Source organism: Perca flavescens, chromosome 5, assembly GCF_004354835.1.
Source record: "Perca flavescens isolate YP-PL-M2 chromosome 5, PFLA_1.0, whole genome shotgun sequence".
Classification (NCBI taxonomy): Eukaryota; Metazoa; Chordata; class Actinopteri; order Perciformes; family Percidae; genus Perca; species Perca flavescens.
The window spans coordinates 17,674,269-17,684,206 of record NC_041335.1 but is presented as its reverse complement, the minus strand read 5'-3'; the positions used below and the strand labels follow the sequence as shown (position 1 = coordinate 17,684,206).

General features: G+C 40.1%; 1 protein-coding gene across 1 annotated transcript; it reads left to right on the top strand.

Annotated features, from left to right (window-relative positions):
* Positions 1-1,836: 1,836 nt before the first annotated feature.
* Positions 1,837-9,154, top strand: pik3ip1 (phosphoinositide-3-kinase interacting protein 1). Its single transcript, XM_028578975.1, has 6 exons — positions 1,837-2,135; positions 2,310-2,438; positions 2,962-3,078; positions 5,250-5,438; positions 5,608-5,686; positions 7,439-9,154. The coding sequence occupies exons 1-6, from the start codon at positions 2,027-2,029 to the stop codon at positions 7,653-7,655; spliced, it is 840 nt and encodes a 279-aa protein (XP_028434776.1). The 5' UTR covers positions 1,837-2,026; the 3' UTR covers positions 7,656-9,154.
* Positions 9,155-9,938: the final 784 nt, after the last annotated feature.

Sequence of the window (9,938 nt, the reverse complement as noted above, 5' to 3'; positions counted from 1 at the left end):
CCCAGAGAATTTGGCCCACCGATGAGAGAGAGACATCATGGCTTTCAAATGAGCAAAGTGGCAGTTGGTCAAGGCCACACCCCCACCCTCCACCTTGCCCCCCCTCCTCAATAGCTACAGACACAGAAATGGCACATAGTAAGGATAGCTCATTGTGGGACTGACTCTAGTGGCTGTAATTCTGCACCGAGGGCTGACTTTCGGGAAAGAGACTTCAGATACAGTATTAGGGGACCACTAAGGCCTTTATAAGAGCATCCAAAGAGCACCATGTCATGGGACCTTTAATGAATTAAATGCTTTTCAAAAGAAACTGCATTTAGATTTGTTTTAAGAAGCATTTATGCTGAATATAATCAAGTGAACTATTGTAATAACATGTTTGTCCTTCATACTATCAATGCTACTTAGTTTCATTTTCCAACGATTGAAATCCCCAATAAACAAAGGTGTGACAGGTTTTAGCCATTGCTTCCTCTCCTGACCAAAAGTCAGACAGTTCAGTTTAGGTATTATGGAAGTCTATTTCTGAAAATTTAGTTATGATAAAACAAAAACGCTCATAGTAAATCAAAATGATTAGACAAAAACAAAATCAGTCAGATTGATAAAATGGTACATTTAAATTATGATATAGTCTTCACCCAACTTCAGCGAATGACTCAAAATCAGCTCAGTTCAGGTAGTTATCGAAGTCCATTTCTGCCGGGAAACGGAAAAAACGGATTTAAAATTAGCCATGATACACTTTTTATGACTAGGTTTTTATATACTTTTTACATAAACTTTTTTTTTTACTTTCATCTCATAATTTTGACGTACATGACAATTTTTTATTTTTATCTCAACTATTTGCTTTTTTCTTTTCTTTTCTTCCATATGTATTAGTTGGCTCAGTTCCAAATGTGTTCACCCTTTTAATGGTCTCTAGTGACTTGTGGTTTCACCCAGTGCATGCTGGGAGAGGCTCCTGCCCCCTTGAATGAGCAGAGTGTGATGGAGAGTGCCAGACAGATGCTGTGTGTTTGCTCTAGTAATTGCCTGAAAACCGGGCAGGCATCTATTTGAAAAGTGGCTTAGTGAACATTGCCTGACTCAGGCGTTGGCTGCCCTCTTTACCAGTCAGCCAAAAATAACACAGGGCCTCTCTGCTGTGAGCATACAGCTTCACATGTAAATGCAGTATACAGGCAAATACTATTGGTGGCTGTCCTTTGTTGGCATGCATCTGTAAAGTCCTCTTCTTCTGACCAAGGCCTTTGGAAAAACAGGCCTCATGTAATGGAGAGGAAGCCTAGGAAACAGGAAGATTGGCTTTGGAGGTTTGGACACATGTACCAAACACTTAGAGTCAAGAGACTTTGGAGTTGGATGGGGATAAAACATAGAGATGAATGATACCGTTTATTTTCAAATAAAAATGGAAAGCAGAGCAGCTGTTTATCTAGACAGAAGATATAATAAGCATGGGCATTATTCTTGGATAGGGAGAAGGAAAAAAGTTTGAGGATGGATTATAAAAATATGTGGTTTGCAGCTTGATCAAACATGTGAACGAACTGAGTTGTCTTCCCCTGCTGACTGTTTTGTGGCTACGGTTTATTCTTAAAGGCTGCATGTCATGATAAGTTACCAGACTATTTTGCAGCTGATACTATTTCCTGTGTGTGTGTGTGTGTGTGTGTGTGTGTGTGTGTGTGTGTGTGTGTGTGTGTGTGTGTGTGTGTGTGTGTGTGTGTGTGTGTGTGTGTGTGTGTGTGCGTGTGTGTGTGTGTGTGTGTGTGCGTGTGTGTGAGAGAACCTGGAGAGGCTTTAGGACCTTGAAGTTTGTGCTGCAGTTCCTCCTCCCACAGAAGACTGTTTACGAAGAAAGCTGAGCTCGTCTGACAAAAACAAGGGCTGGGACTCCAGCGAGAGGAGCAGTGTGCCTGATCCATATCTAGCATAGGCTCTTCGTCCATTTAAAAAACATTTTTTATACGTTTTTAATTTTTACATTTTTAGAGAAAAAGAACAGTTGCGCACCATGTTGTCGGTTAGTTCAGCCCGTCAGCTCTGCAAAATGTTTTTCTCCTTGCACGTTTTTCTGAGCGTGGCCATGGTGGAGAGCAGCGCATCAAATGGAAATAAAAAAGGTAAAATGACACATTATGGGCAATTATTTTTGTATTTAATTTGTTGTAAAAACGGTTTACAAGGTTGCATGATTTACTTTTTCAAATACATGCATAATAATGTATCGTTTTTCTCTCTTCTTTTTGATTGCACAATGACTTGCATGTGCTCACATATTATGTTGTTTTTCTCAGACTGCATGATATCCAATGGTCGGGAGTACAGAGGGGAACAACAGAGCTCCTCCTCAGGTCTGACCTGTCTAAACTGGACCAACACCACTAGAGACTATGATGTTCAACTCCATCCTGATTCACAGACAGGTAAACAACTTGAATATATGTCTTGTGATACAGAGGCCAGTGAATTCCCCCTTAAATGAAGTAATTCCTCTCCTGTTTTTTGCTGTTGGAGTCAAGCTGAAGACAGGAAATGGGCCATTTAAAATGTCACTGATGTTGATAGTACAGCAGTTTCCTTACAGTATAACAAACAGCTCTTACATCTGTTGTGATATGTTGATGCAGGGTAATAATACAGCTCCCCACAGGATTGCAAGTCTTATCAAACATGAAGAGGAATAAAGTGATTGGGTTTGACAGGATTGATATTTACAGCCACTGAGTTATCTGTTTGTGGGGTTAAATTGCTTCTATTATGCAGCAGCTGTCATTTTCTTTCTTTGTACTCACGGCAAGCCTGTTCATTGTACTGTGATGAAGTAGTGTTAATGTTTGATGAATGCAGTGGTTTAGCCACTCAGCAGGCCAGACAGACAGAGACAGGCCTATATTACCAGGAGGCATCAGTAACAGACGTGTGCTGTTTTTATCGTTCCTCCTGTAGGTGTGGGAGATCACAATTACTGCCGAAACCCAGACTCCTCCGAGAGGCCATGGTGCTACATTACTGGCCCAGATAGGACAGTCCAGAAACAATTCTGTGCAGTTGACACATGCAAAGGTAGGTAAACATTGTACATGACAATAATGGATACTAAACATTTGGATGATATAGTTGGCATTTGTAGAAAGCTAGAACCCCAGCTTTAAAAGCCTGACCTCGCAAAGATAAATATGCATTTTATAAATGAAAAAAACAAAAAGACTAAAATGACAACTTTTTTCTCAGGATGTGCTCTCTTGATGCTACCAGAATTACTTTCTCTTTCCTGTAAAGCTGTCATTATTTTAAGAAGTAGATTATGCTAGGCAGAAATAATGAGGTGAATTTTTTGTAGTTATGCAAATGTTCTAAATATTCAAAACCCCAAAAAAGAGTTTGATGAGAGAGGATGCAGTCAACTTATAAAAAAATATAAACCTTTATGGTTCAACCAAAAATTTACTTTACATGTGTTTTAAGAGTCACTGCGAGAAGACTCGTCTACTTCGCTCTTTGTTTCCTTCTTGTCTCCGAAAGCCAAATCAAGTCACACAATAACAAAGGCCTGCAGTCAGAAAGTTCAGTTTGAAGAATGTCATTATCCACGCCCTTAACCTCAGCTCATTGGCTGAGAGGAAAAGCCTTTGCTTGGAGACAGCAGCTAATTGGCTGCTTCAGTTCATGACTGCACACCCTTTAACTCCAGAGTTCGTAAACAACAACTTGTGTGGAGGAAATGGAAAACGAGTTAAAGAGCAGATGTTGACATCTGCAAGCTGAACTTCCTGTTTCCTGAGATAGAGTTGAGCATGCAGAGTCTAGAGACAGTATATGTCTGGCACATATGAAGAAAAAGAACATGTCCTTACCTCAAACTGATTTATGTTCTAACCTCATGAGAGCAGTGCCAGAGTGTCCTCTTGCCTCCAGCTGGTTAGGAGGTTTTTTTGGAAAGGCAGTAATTGGAAACCACACAGTGCAGATGATGCACCAGTAAGTGCATTACTACAACAAGTGTCTCCACACACTATACACTAATATATATTATTATATTTTATATTGTGATAAAGGACATCTTCTGGAAATCAACTGTTTATGGACAAAATAACTTGACATTAGGGTTGGGTATCATTTGGTTTTTTTTCGATTCCGGTGCTAAATCGATACTTTTAAAACGGTGCCGGTGCCTAAACGGTGCCTGAACCGGTACTTTTCAATAAAGTTAAAAAAAAAGAAGAAAAAAAATAAGGGTAGTAAACAACAGTCAGTGACTTGTTTATTGCTAAGGCCATGGTCAAAATTAAAGATTTAATAATAACGTAATAACTATAACAATAACAATAACAATAACTTATTTCACCAGTAAATTGCTGTTGAACCCCAGATGGGAAAAGGGTATTTTACAATTACTGTCAATGCACCACGAGGCTACCTGTTTTAAGTGAATCTGTGTTGTTTAATTCCGACAATGGCAGCTGCAAGTGAACGCACCGTCTGTGTTGTTTTATTCCGACAACGGCAGCTGCAAATGAACGCACCGTCTGTGTTGTTTAATTCCGACCATATAAACATACTGTATATCTATGAATTGCGACAACGGCAGCTGCTGCGCTGCAGAGCAGACTGTTACATCCCGCTGTAGAAGTCCTCCACAGTGAAATACAGTCACACTTTACACTGTTTAACGTTAGCTGTCAGCATTTTAACCGTGATTAATCCAGCTGCTAGCTAAAGGTAGGCTAACGTTACATGCTGTCAGGTGTAGTCAGGCACCGAAACTTTCGTTCTTATTCGGTCTCGTTACTACCGTTTACGTCGGCACCGGTTCCCTATTGGCACCGAGTTTCGGTACCCAACCCTACCTGACACACACAACCTTTCTGGCTAATACAGCAAATTCAGTAACTGATAGTGAAGGCGTCTCATCACATTAATGCAAACATCATAGAACAAAACTAAGCTGCCGTACAGCAGTCCTGCTCATTGGTTTCAAACATAGCCCTGAGATATTAAAGGGAGAGATACCGTGGTATAAATCATATGGCAAAATCAATCTACAACTTTATACTACAGTACATTCTTAATTTTGCCCCAACTCTGTGTGGAGACATGTTCTAGGGGAGGTTTTAGTTTAACATTTCACTTCTTAATTTGATTTGGCTTCCATTGGCAGAAGCACAACTCAGAGCATCCCCAATTAAAACACATTATATTGTTTAACACTGACATTGTTTATTTTGTGTCTTCAGACCAAGCCTCTACTGTAGCAGCAGAGGCCGAATCCTTCAGGCCAACAGGAACCATTCCTTCCATAGATAGCTTTCAGCCGGCCAAGTCGGGAGCTTCTCAGGGAGAAGTTGCTGTAGTGCAGCCAGTAATGGGAATCAGCCAGCGAGCGCGCACAGGACCCAAAAAGAAAAAGGACCTTGGCACGCTCGGTATGTTGTCATAACTCTGAAAACATATATGATGTTGGTGGTACACTATACATTTAGTATGAATTAACCTTAGCTATAAATGGTGCATTGCTACATTAACTCAATATCTTTGTGTTCAGTTTGCATGTTCAGTGTTTAACTTCTTTTACATTCTCCTTTTGTTTTTCAGGCTACGTCATCGGCATCCTCATGATGGCGATTATAATCCTCCTCGGAGTAGGCATCACATTAGGCTACTTCTATAAGAGGTCAGTATCTAAATTGCAAGATCATCAATCATCTGGTTTAGTCTTAGAGTCATTTTATTAAAAAGGACCCAATGTGGAGCATTTACTTATTTTTTCGCTTTGAAGAGGCGTTTAATCTGATTCCGGGATGTCATAATGTCAATTACGTGTGTACATCTGCTGTAACTGTGACACAAAGTAAAAATGTGATGCCTTCTTGTGGCTTCCTTTTTCCACTGGCACATGTAGTGTGATTCAAAGCATTAAGATGTGCAGGAGAAATGCCAGTATGATTAGTTAAAACACGTGATAGCATGCATATTTAATGGTCTCCTGAGTTTAGGGCATCAGCTGTTGTTCACATTCCCCAACAATGCTCTCTGTTGTTCCGCGTAGTTGTAATGTAGCGATTTTAACAACCACAACAGAACATGGGGAAGAACATGGGAGGAAGATAAATGCCTGCAGTCTATTTTAAGCATTCTAACTGTATATAATTGAAAGAGAAGAGAGGGTTGGATTGGATGGAGAAGCCTGCACATTCACTGCAGTTATGTAATGTGCAAAGGAATGGCCTTTTGGTACAGCACAAAATGCCCTTACAGGTCTGTGTTTGGCTGTCAAATCTGATTAGCAGTGCCCCGGTCATAGCAGATTATGTCAGGGGGGTTATAACTGCCCTCAGCATACAGTGACATCACATTGAGTAATGTGATAGTTGTGTGGCAAGCATGCCCATATTCTTTGCAATTCAACTGGCCCACCACTGGCCCGGAGTGGCTGTAGACTACCATACGACTTCTACAATATTTATGAAGTTGACTCTTTCACTCTAGACTCCTCCTGGCCAGAGATGGTGCAATGCATGCACATGTTCATACTTTACTCCCATTGGGAACAGGCTCTTGACCAACCAGTAGGAGTAGGTAGTGCACTGACAAGGACACAGATCCCTATCAGGCTTCCCATAACACAAGCACTGCAAGTAACACTCTAAAAAGCCTATGGCTCTGCAGTGATGAGCAAGTGTTTTGAATCTATGCCAATTGGACCACCCCAGAGTTATAAATATCAAATTGTCATGCAGTAATCAGTCTTTTAACATATATTAATGAGCAACTTATAATAATGATTTAAATTAATAGTTTGACATTTTGGGAAATACGTGTATTCTTTTTCTTGCTAAGAGATAGATTGTGCTTGAAGCTAAAATTAACCCTGTCCTTATGTAAAGAATCAGTGTTGATATACAGAGTTGCACAATGAAATGCTACACTGGAGCTTGCAGGTTGGAAGTGTTCTAAAATCCAAGAGTAGGCCTATATTGTTTTGGCTCCAGATCAGTAGAAAGCAGCCTCATGCTGCTCCCCATCACTGCGTTTCCTTGGAGTAGATAAACTCCTCGCCAGCTTGTCAGCTCTCTGTTCCCTTTCACCATCTGTCCCTTGCCTTTACTGGAGACTGGGCACTTGTAATAACAGCCTCTGTTATCTACTTACAGTATGTTATCTGAAGCTCCTTTTCTTGAATATTAAGCTAGGGTGGCCCTCCAGAACGGTGCTGTACTTGGTATCAGCCACAAGACCACTTATGATACCTATTGTTTTTATCATAACAGCAAAATCAGACTTGGCACTGGTTGTTGATTTGCATGATAGCTTTAATCTTTAGCTGAGGGGAATGATTTAAAGCGACTACAATCAATATTATATTATTAACATTAGATCTCATGACTATTGATGAACATAATGAATCTCTGTTCTCTGTGTTTAGGGCTCAGGACTTAAAGAAGCAGCATGAGCAGCGAGTGTATGAGCGGGAGATGCAGAGGATCACTCTGCCCCTGTCGGCTTTCTCCAACCCCACCTGTGAGCTGGTGGATGAGACCACTATCGTGATCACGGCAGAGCACGAGACAACCCCCGCCCTGGACGGCATGGAGGGTGGGGAGCCTCTCATGGGCCAGCAAGCCGGGACACCCGGAGCATGAGGAGGCGTGTAGTCCTCGAACGCAGGACTGTGATAACATTTTTGTGGACCAAAACACTTTTTCACATCTTCGTTTCTCCTTTCTGCCTCCCTGAGTAACCTCCGTTTTAAAAGGAGCAGGGGAGCAGTGTTCGCTTCAAAGGGACCTGAATGCTGTCCTTTGTGTCCCCTTTCCTTTGGTTTTTATAAATCTGAGGCACAAACAAGATAAGCTGTGGAGACATTTTTAAGTTAGAACACCATTAAGGGGAATCTGTTATTAATGAAATATGTCATGAGTTCTTTGAAACATTTGATAGCCAAAACAATACGATCATGGGCTGCCCCCTTCAAAAACAGTATGAATATATAGTCTAATGGACTTTTCAGTGTTTATAAAGGCGTGTAAATCTCTTTGTAAAGAGATGGTGTTTGTAATGGGGGTTAATAACATTTTGTTTTTTAGTATGTTTTCATGTGGAGAAGGTGCCTTCCACAGGAGGTTTGATTTGAACTGACCTGTTTGCTGTGTCGAGGGAGACGCGGATAAGAAACGTGTATGTATAAAGACCGCTTTGTCTTGGAGACACACTGGTGACACAGATGTGTCCAAAAATATCCTCCTCTGAGACAGGATGAGGGAACACGAGGTAAAACAGGCCCACTAAAGACAAGGGAAGGCCGCCAACTCTGCCTTAGCATGATACTCCTGAATGTATTTGTTTATCTTCAACCCGGATGGTTTTTTTTCCCTCTTTGTACTCGGGACGATGAGGTTACAAAGCATGACGGGTGGTCATTGGCAGACATGAAAGAGTACTTGCCCTTTTCTTCCACAGGTTAAGGAGTGACAGGAAATATACAGAGTGCTCTCAAGAAGCACGAGAGAGACAGTAGATAGTCTTCAGGACAGAACAGCACTGCCACAACACAATTCAGAAAAGAAAAAGTCTGTCTTTGCAGAGCAGGACAGCGAGTGTGTTGAAGTACTGAAAACGTCTGGTGATCCAGACATTTGAGTTATGCACTTGATGCTTCAGGGTAGAAACAGGGATGGAGTAAAATAGAAACAGTCCAAAGTTTGGTGTTCATTCAAAAACATGAGTGCATGCACATGGTTACCTGCTGTATGTTTATATTCAGGGGCCATTTTTTTGCATCTTTAAAAGTAGAACTACTGACTGAAAGAGACATTTTAGAAAATATCTACCTGGTAAAAGAAATGATCGTACACGGAAGATTTAAGTTTGCACTGTTAGTTTCCATCGTATTGCCAGTTTGTTTATTCTCACTCCGTCACTCCACGTGATCTTGTTTTGTGATTAATGCTGGATCCACGTCACTGTAAATCTTTGGTTACTGCTTCTCCGTTATTTTACGTGTCTGTGTGCTGGTTGTAATTGATTATTTTCTTCATAAGCAACGTGTTCAAAATATTGTTCAGCATTTGAATTTAGTACTTTGTATGGATCCAGATTTCCACCGCTGAGCCTGAAATAAAACATCAAACTCAGAAATGAAGATGTGGTGTGATCTGTATATTTAAGATTAGAGAGGTGAACAACATAATGCAGCATGAATGCTTGGCCTGTTACAAGTGTCTTGTTATTTAAGCTTTGTTCCTTTGTAGGAACTTTTAGCACCAGCTCCCTCTGTTGGCAATTCTTTAATACATACATCAGTCATTGGAATCACCTGAGAAAGTAGCCTAAGATAATAAGGTAAGAAGTACAAGAAGGGCAAAAGATGTAAAGAGGATTTTAAAAACATCTCAACTCCAACTGCTACAAAAACAACAAAGTTTGGATCTCTAGATGTTAATCAGTGACCGGCACATACTCTTCGATAGTGAAACACCTTTGATTTCTTAATGATTTTGAATTGGATATGGGACATAAACTCTGAAGCCAAAGAACTAATTTGACAATATTCACTGTTATTTGATGTTCCACAATAATTTTTAAGGCTGCAAGTAATGTTTAAAATAAACAATTTAATATGTTGTCATTAAGCCCATTTATGACTTACTGTATGAAATGTGAAAAAAGGGAAATGCACATGTTACCAAAGTATTAAGTAGTAAATCTGCCTTTGTCTGATTGGATTTAAAAATGTACAGTATGTTATGGAACAGCCAAAAGCTATGAAAATGCTATAATCAGTACATTTTCTAAATTTATTTTCCTAGAAGAAAATTTAGCTTTTGTCAAAATTTGAAGTCATTTGACTTATTTAGCAAGTAATTCCCTGACAAATTATAAAATATGATAACTTCAGTTCGTCAAATTATTTAACTTTGATCCGG

Excerpts from the sequence above, each read along its gene's own strand:
- pik3ip1 (XM_028578975.1), top strand. The coding sequence starts at position 2,027 with ATGTTGTCGGTTAGTTCAGCCCGTCAGCTCTGCAAAATGTTTTTCTCC. Across the intron at positions 2,439-2,961 it reads CCATCCTGATTCACAGACAG|GTGTGGGAGATCACAATTAC; the intron begins GTAAACAACTTG and ends TTCCTCCTGTAG. Across the intron at positions 5,687-7,438 it reads TTAGGCTACTTCTATAAGAG|GGCTCAGGACTTAAAGAAGC; the intron begins GTCAGTATCTAA and ends CTCTGTGTTTAG.